The sequence below is a fragment of the Halichoeres trimaculatus genome, unplaced genomic scaffold (genome assembly GCF_033239565.1).
Source record: "Halichoeres trimaculatus isolate MK-OKI-2021-1 unplaced genomic scaffold, fHalTri1.1 fHalTri1_scaffold_13, whole genome shotgun sequence".
Lineage (NCBI taxonomy): Eukaryota > Metazoa > Chordata > Actinopteri > Labriformes > Labridae > Halichoeres > Halichoeres trimaculatus.
The window spans coordinates 1,441,954-1,463,785 of record NW_027437191.1 but is presented as its reverse complement, the minus strand read 5'-3'; the positions used below and the strand labels follow the sequence as shown (position 1 = coordinate 1,463,785).

Below are 21,832 nucleotides of genomic sequence, written 5' to 3'. Positions count from 1 at the left end.
CTCACACACACACACACACACACACACACACACACACACACCCACTCACTCACTCACACACACACACACACACACACACACACACACACACACACACACACACACACACACACACACACACAAATCATATTACTTTTTAAATTATCTGACAGCCCATTTGCAATACCTTTACAACCCACTGGGGGACTGCAGCCCACAGGTTGGGAATCACTCTGATGTGTTTTTATTTACATTTATTTAATGAGGTCAGCTGAAGAGTTGTTGAGTTTGTGCTGAATGTTCAGAGCTTTAGCTTCAGACCAGCAGCCTATGAACAGTCCAGATGGAGTTTAGAGAGACCTCACAGACAGACTGGTTTGGTCTGAAATACTCCAGCTGATACATCAAGCTCTGAGGAGATGGGTAAAATATCACGTTTCATTAAGCTGCTGTAAAACACTGAAGTTACAGACGGTCTCCACGAGGAGGAAGGAAAATTCCAGCTCCTGTAATTTTTCCGTCATACTCTTCACTCACCTTAACCCAGACCCAGCGGTCACACACAGGCCCAATAAACACACTCCATAAACAGGAAGGAAATACACAGTGTGATTAGCTGGCGCTGATGTGTTCAAGGAAAGACCTGGTTTTAGCTCAGAGAGAATCTTTGTCTCTGTTCCAGGAGGATGAGTCCCCTCTCCTCCCAAAGGCGGCGTGTGTGAGCGTCCCTTTAACTCTGTTTGTTCACGCAGAGGGCAAATATTAGCTGTGGCTTCAGGGACGGGCTTCTTACACTTTGCTGGTGAGGAGAATCTCTGAAGCCCGTGTGTCTGTTCTGAGTATATTCAGCACCTTTAAATAAACGTGAAGAGGGAACAGAGCCCAAAAACTTATTTACCTGGTCAACATTTGCTCCCAGACTTTAAATTAGATTCATGTGGACGGAGAGGGGAGCAGCCTTTCCAGGGGCCCGCTAACACTGAGGCACAGAAGGAGGAAACTCGATGATGATGATGGTCTGCTGAGTATCACCCGAAAACATTTCTCAAAACATTCAGAGAGAATGTTCGGAAAAAATCAAATTTATGAGGAGCTGACACACCGGGCTCACACTGGGCTCACTCGGTCCTGTGTGGACACTGACCAGCTGCTCCAGGTGTAGAGGCAGCAGCAGGAGGGGCCTGCAGATGGGCTCCGGGGTCATGAACAGCTGGCTCATACAGACAGGGAGCACCAAGGCCGACAGGATGGAGCTTCTCTCTGCTCACTGGCTTCCTGCTCTCAGACACAGCGCACATGTTAAAGCAGGTTTAGGTAAGCTCCTCAGAAGTTTCTCAGCTGGATACCATCCTCAGTCTCAAGCTGGGCCTCAGGCAGAGCGTCAGGCCGAGCCTCAGGCTGAGCCTCAGGCCGAGCCTCAGGCTGAGCGCCAGGCAGTGGTTGCTCTGCAGGCTTTACTTTACTGTTTTCTAGTATTTGTGCAACAAGACGTTCATAAAACCATTCCAGATCCTGAGGGTCCTCTGGCCAGGTCAAGAATCCTCTGTCCTGGACGAGGGCTCTGATGGGGTTGAACTTCATCAGGTGGTAAGGTGTCACCTGAAGAGAGATGCAGAGGAGCTCGATTTCATGTGTTTACACTTCAAACAAAGAAGGAGAAGAGAAGAAGTGTGCTGCTGCAGTTTGCTGCTATTTGGAAAGTTCTGTGACGGCTTAAATCTGTACAACTGCTGACATCTACTGCTGGCAAGTGGGTACTGCATGGCCCAGCATCCCCTGCTGCAAACAGACAAACTGACCGGGAACAGCGGAGCATCCAGCAGGCAAACAGAAAAGTTACGTCATGACCCTCAGCCTCCTGAACAAAATGTGAAGAAGTTGTAAACTGTAGAGCCTAGCAACCTTCAGTACAAACCCCTGTGAAAAATGGGTCGATACAAGTAAACTGAGGTGTATGAGGTTGTATCAACTTACAACCCTTGGTTTCAGCAAAAACTGCACTGTAAGCCCTGATAAGTAGTTTTTTTTGAAGAAGGCAAGTGAATAAACTCAATGTTTGAATGATTAAATTAAAGTTTCAATCGACTCAACTTTGATGCTAAAAGTATTAGACTTAAACTACACTGCACTGTAAAAACAAACTGTTGGTCCAACTTAATATCATTATTGCATAACATGCAACACACCAATAACTCTTTTAAATAACTCTTTAATCATGGAATAACATTGCTGGATTAAAGCTTTGGCTTTAGAAAAGCATTGTATTAGCTGGTGAAATGTAGTGCTATCGGCAGCCCGGTGCTCTGATGTATCTGTAGGCTAATCTACCAATCAGAGCTAACGTAACCTCACTCTTCATTTTATTGATAGACTCTCAAGTTTGAACAGACCACTGCAGAATAACTGCTGACTGTGGGTTGGAGTCAACATTAGCACAAACAGTTTAGCTCTTTTAGCTTTTAGCTGGTGCTCTATCTCTCTCCTGTTTCTCTTTCTTCTGCTCTTCTGTCCTTTTTCTATCTGACAGTTAGGCTCCAGTGTCCACCATCACTACAAGATCAATCACAGAAATTGTTTTCAGATCGGGAAGCTAAGACGTAGCATGTTTAATTAACCTGTAACCTTTAACACTGGTTCTGATAATCTCATTTGAAAGTGTGGATTACAATCAGGCATATAAGTGAGACTTTTTCAAGATCACTTTGAAACTCCTCACAGCACGTTGTGTTTTAGGAGCAAAGACAGCAGGTCTGTGCTAGTTAGCACACAGCCGGTCAGTGTCATGTGCAGTATGGACAGTCTGTGCCCCTCTGCTTCAATGTAAAGCCACAAATTTTTACTCAGCTCAGGTTACATTTTCTTATTTACTGTGGGTCATCATCAAATAGAGCAACATTCCCCCTGGCCTCCTGAAGCATACTGAGACAAATTTATGAAGTGATCAGGAAGAACAGTGGAGCCTCTAATCACAGAGTCCCTTTTGACACTTTCTGTTTTGTTTTTTATGGCTCTGGTCACAAACGTTTGAGTTTAAATACAGATTTCAGTTTAACTTTTGTCTCTTGTTTCTTCTGTTTGTATTTTGAAGCTTTACGTACAACCGCCTCACCCTCCAACAGGGCCAAATGAGGACTCTTGCCGTTTCCCTCGTCTTCATGTTTTGTTCAGGAGTGTGTTGGAGTGAGGGGTAACCCACAGTTTAGAGTCATCATCTAACCTCTGGGGCAGATCTCTGGACAGTGAGGAGAAACTGATCATCAACCTGTGCTTCAGAAAGAGTGTGTGTCCAAAAGTTACCCGGCAGCCCTGTACACACCTTTCCCACCACCAGCAGAACCAGGACGTCAGTCAGCTCCTCCAGCATCCGCGTGCGGGCCAGAGAGAAGGCCTCCAAGCACCATCCATCTACAGAGAGGGCACGATGTGGTCAGTCATTTCTGTGTGTGTGTGTGTGTGTGTGTGTGTGTGTGTGTGTGTGTGTGTGTGTGTGTGTGTGTGTGTGTGTGTGTGTGTGTGTGTGTGTGTGTGTGTGTGTGTGTGTGTGTGACTCTACCTTGAAGAAACTTTCTGGAGACGATGCAGACCGTCTTCCTGCTCCTCCAGATGGCGGCTCTGATGTTGGACAGATGGCCCTCGCCGGGCAGGAAGTCTCTGGCCTCGAAGCAACAGTGGAGGAGGTTTTCGTCAGAGAACTGGTCATCCAGCCTCTTCAGCAGAGCAGACTCCACCCAGCCGTAGTCCCCGTCAGTGAAGCAGAGGAAGGCGTCAAAGTCCATCTCATCAGTGGGACGGGCCGGGTCTGCACCCTGAAGAACCAGACCAACGATCCTCTTGTAGGTGATGAATAAGAGCCCTCTGAGACGGGCGTACACGACCCCACTTTGTACCACTGTGACGATGAGGAGAGCAGAGAGGACGAAGAGAGCAAACCTGAGGTCTTGGTATTTGTGTTCGTCGTCTTCCTCACACGTTTCTACGTTCACAGAATAATCCAGCAGAGGAAAGTCATGGAGAGCAGCCGGGAACTCACACAGGAGCTGGTGAACGGGGCTCAGGAGGGTCACGTTGGTCTCATTGAGCCACTTCAGGAAGCTCTCCAGATGACAGTCGCAGTGGAAGCGGTTCCCCGTCAGGCTGAGGAGGCTGACAGATCCAAAAACTGAGGGGTCGGGGGAGGCCAGGAAGTTGTTTGTGAGGTAGAGGGTTTTCAGGCCGACTGGAAAGACCCCTGACTGGAGGTAGGTCAGGTCGTTATGGGACAGATCCAGTTCCACCACTGAGGACAGACCTCTGAAAATGCCCTGAGGGAGACTGGAAAGTGAGTTGTGGCTCAGGTTCAGTCCCAGTAGATTCTTCAGTGGATTGAAGAGGTCAAGACACTTCCCCTGTGCCCAAATCACCTGCAGGGAGCTGTCATGGAGATCCAGCACCTCCAGATGGTTATCAGACACCGTGAGGTCAGAATTCAAAGTGCACCACTTGATGAAGTTTCCACCGAAGAAGAAATTCTTGAGACGATAGAAACGTGCTAAAACGATATAAACATCCTCCAGGTTTGTCAGTCTGTTCTGGGTTATGTCCACATGTGTGCTGCTCAGGCCCAAATCCATCAGACCATAAGTGGATTTTAACTTGTTGTCCCCCAAAAGAAGAAACTCTAAGTTTGGTAAGGATGCGGGAAAACCCAGGTCCTTCAGGGAGTTTCCTGTCAGGTATAAAGCACGCAGATAAGGAAGACCACTGAATGCTTGGTGTCCCAACGCACCGATGTGGTTGTGAGACAGATCCAGCACCCTGAGCTGGGTCAGGTTCATGAAGGTGTGAGCGTAGATCTCTCCCAGGAGGTTGAAGGAGAGGTTGAGCAAGCATAGGTGTTCCTGAAGACCCTCGAAGGCGCTCTTCATGATCACATTGACTTGGTTCTGTGAAACGTCGACGATGATGACGTCTTTCAAAGGGCTGAACACAGCTTTCTTTAAGGACAGGATACGGTTTTTAGACAGATCCAAAGTCTTAATTCCACTGTGACTGAGGCCTTCAAAGGTGCCCCCATCCGGGTCTGGAAACCTTTCATATGAGAATCCTTTGCCTATCAGTCCACTGAATATAAGGTGTGAAATTTGAGTCCCGTTTATAGTTTCCAAAAACCGTCTGGTTGTGTCCAAGTTAAACCCGTTACAGTTTAAGTCCAGCGTCTCAAAGGCCACCCCTCTGAAAGGGTTCCCACAGGTTTCCCAGTCTGACGCTTCACTCTGCCTTTGATTGGACTGACTATAGTCCAGGTTCAGGACACTGAAGCGTTTTCCCCTGAAGGCAGCCAGATCACCTTCACACAGCCCTTCAATGGGGTTCAGTCTGAGGTTCAGCTCTGCCAGCTTTGTGAGTCTGGAAAAGAAGAGTCCAGGCTGTAGTTTTCTTATTTTGTTTCCAAGGAGATTAAGAGACTTCAGGGAACTGAGAGGCTGCAGAAAGTTCTCAGAGAGGATGGAGTCCGGCAGATCACAGTGATCCAAAAACAGGTCCTGTAACTTGTAGAGTCCTGCAAACGCCCTGGGCTCAATCTTGAGGCCACGGTTGTTTCCCAGGACCAACCTGGTCAGACTCCTCTGCCTGAGGAAAGCGTTGTTCCTGATGCTGAGCGGTACATTCTGCATCCCCAGGTCTAACCACTGCAGCTGGTCGTAGGCTCTGAGCGAGGTGCTGTTGATCTCATGGATGCTGTTCACCTCCAGGTAGAGGTGCCTGATGTTGGGGGGCAGGGCGGGAACCCAGCGATGGTTCTTTGAGGCACAGGCAGCTATGAGGCCGTACAGAGGGCACGATGAGGAGCATGGGGACAGCTGCAGGAGGACATGGAGCATTTAAGATTTATACTGACGATGAAGATGATGAGTAGTGTAGATTCTTAAGCATACCACCTCATGTGTTTCCTTAACCCTTCAACTCAGCTCAACTTTATTTATAAAGCACTTTAAACCAACCACAGCTGAAACAAAGCGCTGTGCATAAAAGGCTACAGCACAAAACTGAAATCTTATCAAGTGTTTCTGTCTTATTTCAGGTAAAAAATGTTTCATTTTACTCTATGAGCCACATTCAACTGGTCAGTTCAGACATTTGTCTTGTTTCAGGTTGTTAAAAGACAAACATGAGGTCTGAATTTCTTATAACAAGTAAAAGAAAAAAGTCTGACAATGGAAAAAGAACTATTTGCCAGAGAATTTTCTTGAAACTAGAATAATGTCTTGATGTGAGTAACTTTTCTATTATTCCATTGGCAGATTCTTTTAACTTGTCATTTTGTCTTTAAATAACTTGAAAGAAGAGATTTGTCTGAACTGACCAGCTGAATGAGTTGATGTCATCCCACAGTTTTGGAGCAGAAACTGAAAAAGCTCTGTCCCCTCTGAGCTCACGCTCTGACCTCGGTACCTCCAGGAGCAGCAGATCAGCTGACCTGAGGCACCGAGCAGGAGCTCAGAGAAAACAAAAATTTAAAAACAAATCAAAGAATCTTAAAATGGACTCTAAAATGCACAGGCAGCCAGTGGAGGGAGGCCAGGATGGGAGTAATGTGCTCCCTCTTACGTGCTCCAGTTAGAAGCCGAGCGGCTGTGTTTGCACCAACTGGAGACGTGGGAGGGAGCCCTGACTGACTCCCAGGTACAGTGCGTTACAGTAATCCAGCCGAGATGTAATAAAGCGTGGATTACTGTTTGAAAGTGCTGCTGTGCAAGAAAAGGCTTCACTTTAGCCAGCTGCCTTATGTGAAAAAAGCTGGACTTCACCACTGAGCTAATCTGACGATCCAATTTAAAATCACTGTCCATCTTTAAACCCAAGTTTGATACTGTTGGCTTTAAATAGTCTGCCAAAGGGCCCAAGTCCACAGGAGGGGGGTCACAAGGGCCACTGGGACCAAACACCATCACTTCTGTTTTTTTCTTATTAAAATGTAAAAAGTCTAAACCCATCCAGGCCTTGATGTCTTCAGGACATGCCAGATGAGGAGTGACAGAGAAGGTGTCATTCTTTTTCAGAGGCATATATCTGACTATCGTCAGCGTAGCCAACCCCTGTGGAACCCCGTACAGCAGTGGAGCGGGACTCTGAATTTCCAAGGCTTACACTCATGCTCCTGTCAGTCAGATATGACGATAGATATCAGTCATATTTGGGACACACCTCTTTTACCTCCTGGGATCAGGTATGAACACACACTGCACGCCCACAGCCACGTCTGCAGCTAAAAGGGGCTGAGAGTGAACCGAGGGTTGGATGCCAAAAAGAGCAGCATGATGCCAACCCTCCAGGAGGCGCCGCAGGCAGCAGGTAGGTTTACAGGGCTAAGAATAGTCTCCAATGGCTGCTCCAGTATGGCCTCATTGCTACCAACACACAGTCTGGGGCAGGGTGTATGGTGTGTGTTTGGCAAACAGGGTGCAGTTAGTTGGATCTGGGAGTTGACCCGTTTGGCTGCACAGTACCTACCCCCAGCTCAGGCCTTCAAAGCAAACTCTGTTGACTCCTGACATAAAAACCAGCTTCAAAACATCCTTGAGTTCCTGAGCCCGGGCTCTGAGCAGACCCTGCTCCTCCTCAAAACTCCTGAAACTCCTCTCCCAGCCTCCTGCTGCTGGTTTCAAACACCAAACCAAACACTGAACTCTGATCCTGTCAGGGGAAACAGATTCCTGTCTCTGGGTGAGCACTAATCATCTCAGACTGCAAAACCAGCTCACTGTTGGCATTCAGGGTGAAACATTTCTTCTACAGCTTTTAGGCCCACCCTTTGTTTCCAGGCGTTTGGAGGAAGAGCCGTTCACATGCACTAGACGTTTGTCTTCGTTTGCCAAAGATTACTTTGAAAACTTTTGTTTTCATTGAATGTTGGGATATCAGTATGCAATCATCACAGGGAACGATACATGTGTCCATGTTAACGAGTGCTCTCTGAACTCACGAGGGTCACATGTGTCACAGTGCCTATAGTAAAAAGCCTTTGGTCTGAAGACCTATGACCCTGTAAACTATTCAAAAAACTTCTCTGTTGTTTCCAGCACAGAAAACTGTCTGCCATAAAAATGCAAGAGGAGACTAAACTACACTGCAAAAACTGAAATGATACAAACACTGGGAAAACACAACAGGAAGGGAAACACACAACAACATGAGCCACACACACACTTGACAAGTCCAAACTGAAATCCAAAGCATTTTCCTTATTGACAGTGAAAATCGTCTCATCAGACGCAATCTGAGCCACATTCACCATAAGTCCGGGAACATTTCTGATTTCAAGATATTAAAGATGCTGTGAGGAGGATCTGTTTTTATTGCACTCCCTCGCCACCTTGTGGCCTGGAGTCTCTACACACTGTCGTGAATTACTATTAGTGAGCTGTGTGCACTGAGGCAAGGTATTCATCAGTACAGTTTAGTAGCTGTCTATATTTATCTCAGCTGGCAGCCCGGTGCTCTGAGACATGTCTGTAATGTGAAACGTTAGTGAATCCTGGTCATGTCCTGTCAGTCATCTACCAATCAGAGCTAACGTAACCTCACTCTTCATTTTATTGATAGACTCTCAAGTTTGAACAGACCACTGCAGAATAACTGCTGACTGTGGGTTGGAGTCAACATTAGCACAAACAGTTTAGCCCTTTTAGCTTTTAGCTGGTGCTCTATCTCTCTCCTGTTTCTCTTTCTTCTGCTCTTCTGTCCTTTTTCTGTCTGACAGTTAGGCTCTAGTGTCCACCATCACTACAAAATTAATCACAGAAATCGTTTTCAGCAAAGAAAACTACTAAACTTCATCAGCCGGCGTGGTGATGTCATAGAGACTTAGTGGAAGCGGTAGCATTTTAAAATAACCTGTAACCTGTAATATAGGTGTTTGTGTCTGTATTTCCTCCTGTCTTTCCCATTGTGCCGTGGTCCCTCGTCCTCCTGTAGCTTTGTTCTCCTGAGTCAGTGCCTCAGGATTTTTTGAGTTTTGTTTGAATTTGGGGATTTTAATGCAATAAATACTTCAGGTGAGTGAGCCAAGAACTAAAAATACAAAAACACTACAATACAAATAACCACTCTATCAAACAAAACTAATATTAAGAGGGAAAACTAACGGGACACACCACAGGAAGTGATCACTAGGATTGAGACACTACAAACAAAAGGTGAATCCACAAGAGACTGATACAAACACAACCAAAAAATCAAATGATGCAGATTAAATCTACTAAAACTGCTTTTCAGTTTTAGCAGTATGAACTGTGTCCAGCTTCTTGAAGCTCAGTTTGCAGCTCAGGCAGAGTGGCTGATGGTACCAACCACACTGATTTCAACTCACCTGAAGCAGTAAACCAATGAAAACTAAGTGAAGAGCCAGCGCCCACATCCTGCCCTCGCCCTGTGAGGATACAAAGAGAAAACAGGCTGAGACGTGTTGCTGGAGCAGCTGGGTGTGTGAGCGATGAGTCGGTTTCACAGGAGAACTGTTTGTTTGGGAGAGTTCAGAGTTCACTGCCGCAGCCTTGCAACACGCCGTTCACTGACAGGAAGAAGAACAAACAGCCCACAGTTCACCTGGAGGGAGGTGTCACCACCGCTCCTGCCATAACCCCAAGCCCTGGCTCTCTTCTGTCTCATCTGCACTGTAAAATGTGTGTGTGGCCAGGTTTCATGTTCACACAGGGGCTGGTTACGGTGGCCCTGAAGTGCAAAACAAAAACAGCAAGAAAACACAAAGAAAGAAATTGAAACAAAAAAAAGGACAAGAACCCAAAAGTAAATGCAAAAAAGACTCAAAATCAAAATCAAAATCAAATCAAATAAACACTCAACAAAAAACAGAAGACGAAAAAAAAATAAAACAGAAACAAATATAAAAAGAGAACTGAACATTAACATGACATCACAGAAACATGTAAGGAACACACACAAAAAGAACACAGAAAAAAATAACGCAGCAAAAACAACAACATGACAATACATAAACAAAAAATCAAAAAGAAGCACAAAAAAGAAAACTCCACAATAACAAGACAACACAAAAACTACAATCTTAATGCAAAAACAAAAAAGAGGACTAAAAACAACTAAGTGAACCCCACAAAAAATGCAAAACCCCCATAAAAAGTAGAATCAAAATAGAAATTAAAAAAAACAGTGAATGCTCGAGGGTCAGTTCGCCATATTACATGAAGCTGTATTTATTGCTCTAAAAGAAGAAGTAGTGTGACGAGGTTTAGTAGTATTGTAGCAAAAGATATTATAATATTTACAAATATAAATATTTTCTGATCAAAGACGTGGGATGCTCCACAATAGAACGGCCCAGGTTGTTGATCTTGCCTTTGAAAGAGTCTTGACCTGCAGATGTACGACGGAGTGGGAGGACGCTGTCCTCAGGAGATTTAGCTGCAGCACTCACCAACTCCAGCTGTTTTAAAGCTATTTCTTTCTTTAGCTCACTGCGCACGGGGGTGGGGGGGGGGGGGGGTGGGGGGTGGGGGGTGGCTTTGGTTGTGGTACAGTGCCTTGTATATGTGAATTAGAATTTTACACAATGGTTATGAATCCAGTAATGAACAAGAATTTGTGCCCCCCCCCTCACCTGTCATAATGCCCCCCTGTTTAATTTTGTCTGACGCCGACCCTGGGTTAGCACACTGCTAAGCGGCAAATCCAAGGTAACCCTGACTCGTCAGACAACAGTAGCCACACCTCGACTGCCACAATTGAGAACATCACAACAACAGTTCATTTTGGCAGATTAGACACTAAGATGAATGCCCGACGCCTGTTTCTGTCATGTGAAGCACCACAAAGCTAATCTTGCTTACCTGTCCACCTATTTTTCAACATGAAGTGAATAAACTGTTTCAGAGGATATTTTGACCGAGGGCATGCACATGATGAGACACGGTCAACTTTTCATTTTAACAAAGTTCTTTTTTCTATACACTTAGTTTTTATTTTGGTGTCTATTTTGCACTCCAGGGCCACCATACATTGTTGGTGGATCTCTGAAGGCACATTTGAACGTCTATCTCATGGTGTTAACAGAGCAAACATTTTCCTGTTCACACATCAGGCTTCATGACGACCACCCTGTTAACTACAAAACAAACAAACTAACAAACAAACAAACAAACAAACAAACACAAACATGTCATTGAAAACAGACTGAAATTCAATCAAAACAGATCCAAAGAAATCCCAAACATTTCCACAGTGCGCAGATCTGAGCTCTCTAAGTGCGTCACCGCAGCGTCAGGCCGTGGTTTTAAGGCGCAGTCAGTGAAGAGAAGAAGTCTTACCTCAGAGTGTGTTTCACACACACCAGGAGACTCCTCACAGTTGGTTTTCACGTTGGATGGATTCAGCTGCTCCTCTCTGCACGTTTGATTTACACACAGCTCCACGGACTCTCCGTGTGGCTGACAAACACCCACACACCCACACACTGCATGGGGGAGAGGAAAGAGTGTGGCAAAACGGAAAGGATCAGCCTCTTCCTCTTTTACTGCGGTCTTTCCTCACTGTGCAGCTATTTGTCATCCTTTCCTCAGCCTCACACTTGAAGACCCGCTCTGTCACTGTCTGACATGAGGAAACACACATGACTTCACACTGACCAGCTGCTTCACCAGATTTCACTCAGGTTCAGACTTCCTGTTATTCTTCCTTTTTACCACATGGTGGCGCAGTCCGCATGCACAAGGCTAACAAAGTGTCAGAGCTACGGAAAGACATGGTAGACTTCATCTTTATTCACATTTTATGTACCTACAACATCCACAAAAAACTCTCACATCACATTTCATCTTTTTTACAACTTTAAGACAAATCACAGTCAGATAGCCTTCGTCAGAAATATCTTGGCTCCTTTTTCATTCTTTTTTCAACCTGCAGCTTCAGGTTCATGACAAAAGATAAACTCCAACAAACGCATCTCTGACGTCCCGCTGTTGTGCCTTGGTATCTACGTAGGGGAGACCGGGTATGGTTGTAACACTTTTTGCTTCAGCACCTCCAACTCACTGAAGTTTTGAGTCAGAGCTCTCAAACTTTGATGCAAAGTACCCACGTTTGTTTACTACAAATGGCACAGATTCAAACCTCTGCAAGAACATCACAGACTTCACCAGATGATGATATTTTTCTTCTTCTTTTATTTATTATTTAATTACTGAATTCTATTTCATTTAATTTATTAATTTCTTTTACTTTTTCTTTTTTTTCAATTGAGGTCAAACATTTCCTCTTGGCCCTTTAGAGAAAACCTTGCTGCTGTTCCAGTAACCTACACTGGGACATCACTGGATCCAGTAACCTACACTGGGACATCACTGGGTCCAGTAACCTACACTGGGACATCACTGGGTCCAGTAACCTACACTGGGACATCACTGGGTCCAGTAACCTACACTGGGACATCACTGGGTCCAGTAACCTACACTGGGACATCACTGGGTCCAGTAACCTACACTGGGACATCACTGGGTCCAGTAACCTACACTGGGACATCACTGGGTCCAGTAACCTACACTGGGACATCACTGGGTCCAGTAACCTACACTGGGACATCACTGGGTCCAGTAACCTACACTGGGACATCACTGGGTCCAGTAACCTACACTGGGACATCACTGGGTCCAGTAACCTACACTGGGACATCACTGGGTCCAGTAACCTACACTGGGACATCACTGGACCCTCAGCTTCTGCTGTGATTTGTAGTAACGTGGCAGATCCCATGAGCCTTTGTGACTGACTGATTTCCTGTTCTTTGTGACTTCATCAGATGTTTTTCTAAAAACATCTGCAGGCACACCTCTGTCAGTCTTTCTTTTCCGCTGGTCTAGATCAAGGGCCTGCAACCTGTGGATTTAGAGCCCGTGTGGATCTTTGACTCCTTTGCAGTGGCTAGTTGTAGCGTACAAATTTATTTATTTTTTTTAAATATTATTTTTTTTTCTTACTGAGTGTATCAAGGATGAAAAAACCCTTGACACTAAAAAAGCTTTATTGGATTTTTTTTTTTTTGCAAATTTTCTAGTTCTAAATTTTGGGCATTTTTTCAAACTTACAATTTTTTGACATTTTTGCTGATTTGGAAATTTTAGAATTTCAGCAGATCAAATTCAATCTTGTTTGAGAAATTTTGCAAAGTTTTAAAATCTTCACAATTTTTTGAAAACTTTTTTTATTTTTAGATTTAATTGAAATTACAATTTTCATTTTTTATATTTTTTTTTTTGCAAATTTCTAAAATTTGTTCAATTTTTAAAACACTGACCTGTGATTTCCTCTTTTTCTATTTTAAGAGTTACGAAATTCCCGGAAAAGCTTTGAAACTTATTCAATTTCATTAATTTTGCAAACAAAAAATTCTATTAATACATTTTTTTATTATTTGCAAATTTACTAAAAATCTAAAAACTAAGACATAACTTGAACCATTTTATTAACATACAAAAACTCATTTTGGATAATTATTATCCACTACATTTTTACTATGTTAAGAATTGTATTCATCTTTCTGTCTTTATTGTATAGATAAAGTACATTTTGTGGTAAGACTTTAAAACAGGTGAGCTGAGGCCAAATGGCACCTCTGAAAGTAAAGGATGCAGATCCCTGGTCTAGGCATCATGTAACATTGTTAAAGAAATAATAATAATAATTAAAGCTGCAAGCAGCGTTAGACGGGTCCTCGGGGCTCATGCCGGTTTTGCCCTACTATCATGGTATTGGCCCCACTGTGTCCAACAGAATAAGATGAACATTTTGGTGGTGGTTTCATCTCTCTAGGACATTCCTAGCCCCAGTTAGGGCTATTTTGCTGTGCATAGGTGGAAGTGAGCCTAATGGCTCTGAGAGAATATTATGGGATGTCAGGGAGTCAGTTGATACCATGGCAACGTATCCTCTGCTATGCTGAAGAGAAATAGCCAACTTCCTGTCTGGGAAAGGTCAGGGTGTCAGCAAGTAATTTGTTCGTCTCAATAAGATGAACATTTTGATGTTGGTTTGATTTCTCTAGGACATTCCTACTGGCTGCTATGGCTGTTTTAATGTGTCAGAATGTGGACAGAGGGAATATTATGGGATGTTTGGTATTATATTGAAGAGTTTGATGCTTGAAATGTGTGTACTGATTTTGGTGAGTTTTTGAGCATGTTCAGGGGGTCTAATAAGCACTTTAATGGAGGAGAGAGTCATTGTTGCCTCTGCTGAGTCATGTGACCAGCTGTGTGGAACCCCTAATCAGTGTGTGACATCATCACAGAAGTGCAGGAGGATCAAATTCCCCAAAGGACAAACTTGTCATCCTGTAGGCCAGAATGTTGACCTAATCTGTGTAAAAATATGATTTTCTTGAAGAGCGTTTTGAGAGGAATCCAACCATGTCATTTTTAAAGCTGTGCGACTTTTACTTTTTTGTCTAGAGGCCCAACTGCTTCACTGAAGCTCCTCTCCCATCTGTTAACATTGCGTGGTCGGCGACTTTGAGGGCTCGCCATTCGAAAACCGGGCCAGAAACAACGAATTCCCCCACAACTTTTGTAGAACAGGGTCTGGTCTGTCATGTGAGCCAATTTTCATGCCGGTACCATTTTTGGTTATTGACAAGTTAATGTTTGTAGAGAGGCTTAAATTTCAGAAAACTCTTATTTTGGCGGGCAAATTGCTGGCTTCCTGTTGGAGCTACGCAAAAATACCTCCTATATTTTTTGTGCGTCTCAATGAGACGAACGTTTTGATGTTGGTTTCATGTGTGTACGACATTCCTGGCCCGTGCTAGAGCCATTTTTGTGTGTTTTTGAGTGGTCTTTAGAGGTTTTTTGGCTGTAGAGAGATTATTATGGGATGGCGGGGGTCATGTTTGGTATTTTATCAAATTTTTCCGCGATTGTGAGGTGCGTGCCAATTTTGGTGAGTTTTCGAGCATGTTTAGGGGGTGTAATTTGCGTTCTCGGGGCGGGTGGTATAATAAGAAAAAAAAAAAAGAAACGCAGCAGGAACAATAGTGCCCTCGGCCTTCGGCCGAGGGCACCTTCTAGCCCTGCTAGAAGGTGCCCTGGCTCAGGCCGAGGACCCTAATAAGAAAGAAACGCAGCAGGAACAATAGTGCCCTCGGCCTTCGGCCGAGGGCACTTTCTAGCTTGCTAGAAAGTGCCCTCTTCCGTAGGCCGAGGACCCTAATAATAATTAAAGCTGCAAGCAGCGTTAGACGGGTCCTCGGGCTCCTGCCGGTTTTCCCTCCAATGTGTCCATCAAAACGAGACGAACATTTCGGTGTTTGTTTCATCTCTCTACGACATTCCTAGCCCCAGTTAGGGCTGTTTTGGTGTTCATAGGGTGGAAGTGAGTCTAATGGCTCTGAGAGAATATTATCGGATGTTGGGGAGTCAGTTGATACTATGGCAACGTGTCCTCTGCTATGCTGAGTGACATGAGCAGCTGCATGCTTGGAATTCTAATTAGCGTGACACGAGTGTGACTAGAGGCTGGAGGGAGTTTTTATCAGGCATCTAATGTAAAGAAATCCTCACAGAGTCCACAATTTTACCCCAATCTGTGTCAAAAATATCATATTTGATAGAAGGGCTTGTGAGGAATCCATTTTTGGCATTTTTAAAGCTGTACGAGTTTTACTTTTTTCTCTAGAAGCACAAATGCGTCACAAGACAGATGGAAGAGTGCTGGAAATGGATTTTTTATTTATGAGAAACGTCCAAAGTACTTGTCCTGTAGGTCACAATCTTGGCTTAATCTGTGTAAAAATATCATGTTGTTATAGGGGATTTTGTCAGGAATCCAACCATGTAATTTGTAAAGCTCTATGACTTTTAGTTTTTTGTCTAGAGGCCCAAATGCGGCACTAGTAGAATGTGTGTTTTGACCTGAAATCGGTTCTCCTCATCTGCTAACATGGAGAAATCCTAATTCGGCTGAAAGCAGTCGGCAACTTTGAGGGCTCGCCATTCGAAAACCGGGCCCGAAACAACAACTTCCTGAACAACTTTTGGAGAGCAGGGTCTAGTCTGTCATGTGATGGTATTTTCAAGCATGTGCCATTTTATGTTTCAGAGGCTATAATTTTTGAAGAAAGGGCAAAAATGCAGAAAACTCTTATTTTGAAAGGCAAAATAGCCGGCTTCCTGTTGGAGATAGGTCCAGGGTAGCAGCGTATGATTTTTGCGTCTCATTGAGCTGAAAATTTTGGTGTTGGTTGCATCTCTCTACGACATTCCTAGTGGCGGCTAGGGCCGTTTTTGTGTGTTTTTTTATTTTTTTTTTAGAGGTTTTTTGGCTCTAGAGAGAGTATTATGGGATGTCGAGGGTCATGTTTGGTATTTTATCGAATTTTTTGGCGATCCTGATGTGCGTGCCAATTTTGGTGAGTTTTTGAGCATGTTTAGGGGGTCAAAATTGCGTTCAAAGACGGTGTGGAATAATAAGAAAAAAGAAACGGACGAAATACAATAGTGCCCTCCGCCTTCGGCGGAGGGCACCTTCTAGCTCTTGCTAGAAGGTGCCCTCTGCTCAGGCCGAGGACCCTAATAATGTTCTTAGAAGTACATAAGGGGATGGCCGAGCACTTTTTAAAGATGTGTTACAACCATCCCCACCCCTGTTAGCCAGTGTTTAGCTAGCTGTTTTTAGTGAATTGAAATTAGCATGGGAAAAATGCATCACATTTTTCCTGAGAAACTACAAAATATCCTGATAAAAGTCAAATGGTTTTATCTGGAATAGTATAAGAACTAAAACATGTAGTCTTAGTTAAAATTTTCCTTTCTCACCTCAAAATCAGTTTTCTCTCTATACAATCTGCATGGACCTGTTTCAAGCCCTGACAGCCACCATGTGTGATCAGGGTGGAGGTGGATAAATACTGAAATGATCATGTGACCCCTATCTTATCCCTGATTGATGGAATTGGTGTTGTTACAACTCGCCATGTTACAACCATACCCAGTCTCCCCTACTTCAAGAGGAGTCCACAAACAAACCCTCTCTCTCATCAAACACCCGTCGTCCCTTGCGGTGACCCACGCGCCTCGCCCTCTCGAGCCTCGAGCGCAGCAGCGCTCTTTTTCTCATCTCTCCCACAAAGGAGGTGATGAGCCCCGAACACCACCAGCACGATGAAGAAGACAGTGCACACTATGATCCCCGCGAGCCCCCCTGGGGACACCCCAGAAGGTTGCCTCGTTGGATGTGGGTGTGTCACAGACGGGGCGGTGGGAGGTGTCGTGGAGGTTCCGGAGCCCTCTGAGCCCTCTTCAAGGTCTGAATCATCGTCGTTTTTGATGCACTTGTACTGACCGACCAGCGTGTATCCCCGGGAGCAGGAGCAGATGTAGCCGCCGAACGTGTTCTTGCAGCCTTGGTCACAGTAGAAGAAAGCGCACTCGTCGATGTCGATGCAGACCGTGCTGCCTGCTCTTTCCTCAGAGATGTAGCCCTCAGGACAGTAACACTGGAACAGGTCGTTGGGGTCGCACTCAGCGGCGCACTCTGCCTCCCCGCAGTGCAGCTTACACTTATAGGGAGCCTCTGAGTCCTCCTTGTACCCGTCATAACAGTGGCACCGATAGCTTCCAGGCGTGTTGGTGCATAAGTGCTCACAAGGAGCTGACACGCACTCGTCCACGTCCACGCACGCGCCGCCGGTCAGCTTGTATCCATCCTCGCAGACGCACCGAAAACCGCCCAAGGTGTTCTCGCACTTGAAGTTGTCTCCGGGACACTGCCGCTCGTCCGTGCAGTCATTAACGTCCACGCATGACCTGCCGTCAGGCGCCAACTTAAAGCCGCCGTCACACGCGCACGTGTAGGTGTCCCCTTGCCTGAAGCAGACCTGCGTGCAGTTGAGGTGAAGGCAGGGGTCTTCAGAGGCCTCCTCACATGTGACTCTGTTGGCAGGGTTCACGGTCTGACCGGGGGGGCAGTAGCAGGAGGGCTGGTTTCCGTGGTCCTCCGCGCACTTGTGCTCACACCCTCCCCTTGCTATCTCGCAGCTCCAGGGTGCCCGCAGCCACTGCTCGGCGAAACAGATGTATTTTGTCTCAGCTGGCATCCGGATAGCGGTGCTTCCGGGAGGCAGAACCGGTAAATCCTTACCCTGAAAGCCTAAGTGGGTGCTGTAGGTGACGGACTCGTCCTCTGCAGTCACTAAACTTTTGCATGGCTCCTTGATGCGGTGCTCGCACAGGAAACCTGCCCTCTGCTCAGCACATGCGTCCTGGGTCCATCTGGAGTCATCCTCCATGGAAATTGAGACACAGCGAGGAGAGGAGCAGCTGCTGTCAAAATCCAGCGCCCAGTGAAAGAAGTCCCCTTCGCTGTCTGGGGACACCCACTGGAAACCCCTCAGCTCCGTGGTAGCGTCCGGGCAGCCAGCTGGGAGATGTAAGCCTATCCAGAACCGCCCCGCATAGCTTCCCATCAGGACTGAAAGAATGTCATGTGAAACAGAAGAGCGCACGGTCATTAGGTGCCCACCGAGCTCTTCGCAGTGTGTCTGCGCGGCTGAGAAGTCGCTGGGCTCTTGGAACACAGAGAAACACTGGGTTTCAGTGCAGTGCCCGCGACCCAGCTCGAGTGCGCCGGTTCCCCTCAGCAGAAGAGTTAAAGCGATCATAATAAGTCCCGTTACCTCCACCATGTTTGAGCCTGGTCCGCTCACAGTCCTGTGTGCTCGAACTGCCTGTTGGCTTGTTCGTCAGAGGAAAGATTCCGCTCGCTCTCATAAGCCCCCAGCTCCATGATCGTTCCCCGGCGGGGGGAGGAAGTTGGTATTTATCTGGCTGCAACTCACTGTCTTCTCGCAAACTTCTTCTGGCTTTGAGAACTGAATTCCCAATTACGCACGCTTTTACGCACGTACGTGCCGAGGCCGCGCACGCAAATGAGCGTGTACCCAACGCCCCCTTGAGCATTAGCCCCTCCCAAGTCCAGGCTACACAAAACGCGGAGGCCAGACCCTTCACTCCACTGTCCCCATTTGCCTCTAAAGCGAGAAATGAGTTACACACGATGCGAGTACACAAACATCAGCTCTTCAGGCCCCGAGCTCCAAAAGAGCTGATTCTCACCACGGAAAACAAAACTAAAGTCTGAAAGAAGACCAGGCTTCAGGTGATTAATGATGTTTTTCATCCAGACATTTTGACTCCGGTCCCTGGGAGTGAGCAGGCTGCAGCTGCTGCAGAAAGCTTCTGCATGAGAATCAGCATGCAGAGAAAGACCACAGGCAGAGTGCAAACCAAAGAGCTTTATTGATCAGTCAGTGATAGAGCTCATTTCATCACATACACAACTCAGATTGTAGTTTTACTCTTTTTTTCACATTAAAATGTGTCTTAATCACTTTATTTCGTCTTATTTTTCAGTAAAACTGTCTTATCATACTTCATATGCACCACATATGCACACATACCAGTCCAGAAAAATTCGTTATTTAAGTTATTCAAAGACAAAATGAGGTCTGAAATGGTTGTAACAAGTAAAATAAACTTTGCCAATGAGAAAAGAAAAAAATATGTGTGACAATTTACAATTCAGACCTCATTTTGTCTTAAAATAACTTGAAATAAGACACTTTTCTGGACAGGTGTGTTGATTAAGGCTCAAAGTCTAAAATGACATTTTTTATTTTTTATCTTTAGTGAAAGTGAAAGTAAGACAAAAACCTGATGAGATCTCTCTTTTTGCAGTGAAAGGACTGTTGTGATCATTGCTGTGACAGAGGAGAGCTTAACATCCTCAGTTCTTGTGATAAGTGGTTTTTTTTCCAGTGCTGCCCTCATTCTCAGTGAAGAGTGGACTAAAAATCACCAGTGATGTAAAACAGTAGTGTTTGATGTAAATATACCAGTAGTGTGCAGTTTTAGCTTCCAGTGGAAGACATGTGGTCCCTTCAGATGATCATTGTGACAAACATGAGAGAACACAGCTCAGTGCATGAACAGGGAGCAGTTGAGAACAGTAGAATAAGGTGCAAACATGTTTTCATGTGTTTCTGTTAGCAGCGCAGTGTCTGTGGATGCAGTGTCTGTGGAAGCAGTGTCTGTGGATGCAGTGTCTGTGGATGCAGTGTCTGTGGATGCAGTGTCTGTGGATGCAGTGTCTGTGGATGCAGTGTCTGTGGATGCATGCAACCTGGGCACGATACTATGACAGTTAACAAGATTATGAGAGGAGTACAGAAACACTGAGCAGCTTAATATTTATAATACTAACTGGAACTGCTCTGTCAGTCTTTATGCTCCCTGCCTCTATCCACTAACTGTCATGGTGGAGATTTCAGAGAGTGAATTAAGATCTGAGAGATAGCCAACACCTGACTTCATATTCAACCAAATTTCAAGTTCAGCTTGGTTCACCCTAAAATGATTGTTTTCAACCAACCTATTACATTTACATGGAAACAACTGACACATTGAATTTAAATTAAACCTTTCATAACTTTTCTTTTTTTATGTCAGCTGGTTCCATGTAAATGTATTAGGCTTGTAGCAATAATTTAAAGGTGAACAAAGAGAAACTTAAAATTAATGTTTTCAGCTAACCAAGTGCAATTAGAAGGAACCAGCTTAGAAAACAAATTATGCCAATTAAAAATAAGTAAAGTCAATGTTTCATTTTTGAGTGTCAGAGACAAACTCAAAAAATGAAAACTTGACTTGAATTAAATGTATTAGGTTACCTGGTTCGATCTTAATGTATTAGATGGACGTAAACAATAATCTTAGGGTGAAGATGAATTGAAACCTATGACATTTACATGGAACCAGCTGACGTCATACACTTAATTTAAGTCAATGTTTCATTTTTCAGAGTGCATGTGAAACCAGCATGAGAAACATGTTGTTCTCAACATGTATCCCTTCTCATCTTTATGTACCATCGGACTTTATTTTGGCAAAAGGGTCTGCTTATATCAACAGTAAATTGCGAATTACAGATTGGTGAAAACCCCAACAAAGCAGATGTTTGAATAAAATCGTGTTTCGATTTTTTTTTCCACGAGTTTTTCTGTTAAAGTCTAAGTTTTGCTTCATTCTGGACTTTGACGTGTGAGTGTGGATGATAGCAGCTTGTGACAGTTCCCCATGTGCCAGCAGCTCATGTTGACGCGTACATGTGTCACTTTATACACACTGAAGTCTTCTAAATGACCTCCGGGTCGTTTTTCCAGGGTCGGTCAGAGGAAAACCTTTGGTACGTCCCTGTGGTCATCTGCTGCAGATAGAAAATGTCGATGTCGTGATGTTTCAGGGAGGAAAGCTGAAACTTTCCGCAGCGGCTCAGCAGGTGTCTGACCAGGAAGAACAGCATCACAGCAAACAGCGCCACGATCACGGCCACGCCGAGGACGCTGCCGGTCTTGATGAGGGCCTGACCTGAGGCTGGGTGCGCCTCGGGAGTGGGCACCGATGGAGATTCGCCTGATCCGCTGTCCTCTTCCTCCTCCTCCCCCTCAACCCGAACGCACCTGTACCCATTGTGCAGCCTGAAGCCCCGCTCACACAAACAGCTGAAACTACCGAATGTGTTCAGACACTTCTGATCGCACTGTCCGCTGTCACACTCGTCCATGTCGGTGCAGTACGCGGTGCCGTTCACCGATTCGCGGATGTATCCGTCCGGGCAGCGGCAGCCGTCAGTCTTCCCGTCCTCAGAGGGGATGCAGTGGGCCGGGCACTGCCTCACGGAGCAGTGCGGCACGCATTTGGTGCTGTCATGGGCTGACACCCTGAACCCCTCCCTGCACGCGCACCGTGCCACCCCGTTGTCAGGCACACACTTCTGCTCACACATGGGACAGATG

General features: G+C 45.3%; 3 protein-coding genes across 3 annotated transcripts in view; all 3 read right to left on the bottom strand.

Moving 5' to 3' along the window:
- Nucleotides 1-118: 118 nt before the first annotated feature.
- On the bottom strand, nucleotides 119-11,466 carry tlr5b (toll-like receptor 5b). The gene is made up of 5 exons (XM_074685936.1): nucleotides 11,301-11,466; nucleotides 9,329-9,388; nucleotides 3,533-5,819; nucleotides 3,296-3,384; nucleotides 119-1,578 (listed from the first exon to the last, which is right to left on the bottom strand). The coding sequence occupies exons 2-5, from the start codon at nucleotides 9,374-9,376 to the stop codon at nucleotides 1,303-1,305; spliced, it is 2,700 nt and encodes an 899-aa protein (XP_074542037.1). The 5' UTR covers nucleotides 9,377-9,388; nucleotides 11,301-11,466; the 3' UTR covers nucleotides 119-1,302.
- A 5,091-nt stretch (nucleotides 11,467-16,557) lies between these two features.
- Nucleotides 16,558-18,849, bottom strand: LOC141801982 (thrombomodulin-like). The gene has a single exon (XM_074685352.1). It carries the CDS (start codon nucleotides 18,662-18,664, stop codon nucleotides 17,018-17,020), a length of 1,647 nt encoding a protein of 548 aa, XP_074541453.1. The 5' UTR covers nucleotides 18,665-18,849; the 3' UTR covers nucleotides 16,558-17,017.
- A 521-nt stretch (nucleotides 18,850-19,370) lies between these two features.
- Nucleotides 19,371-21,832, bottom strand: part of LOC141801920 (thrombomodulin-like) — a 3,451-nt gene continuing 989 nt past the window's right edge. Inside the window, exon 1 of the mRNA XM_074685257.1 lies at nucleotides 19,371-21,832. This exon is cut by the window's right edge and continues 989 nt beyond it. Within this exon, the coding sequence (XP_074541358.1) occupies nucleotides 21,172-21,832 (661 nt within the window). The 3' untranslated portion in view covers nucleotides 19,371-21,171.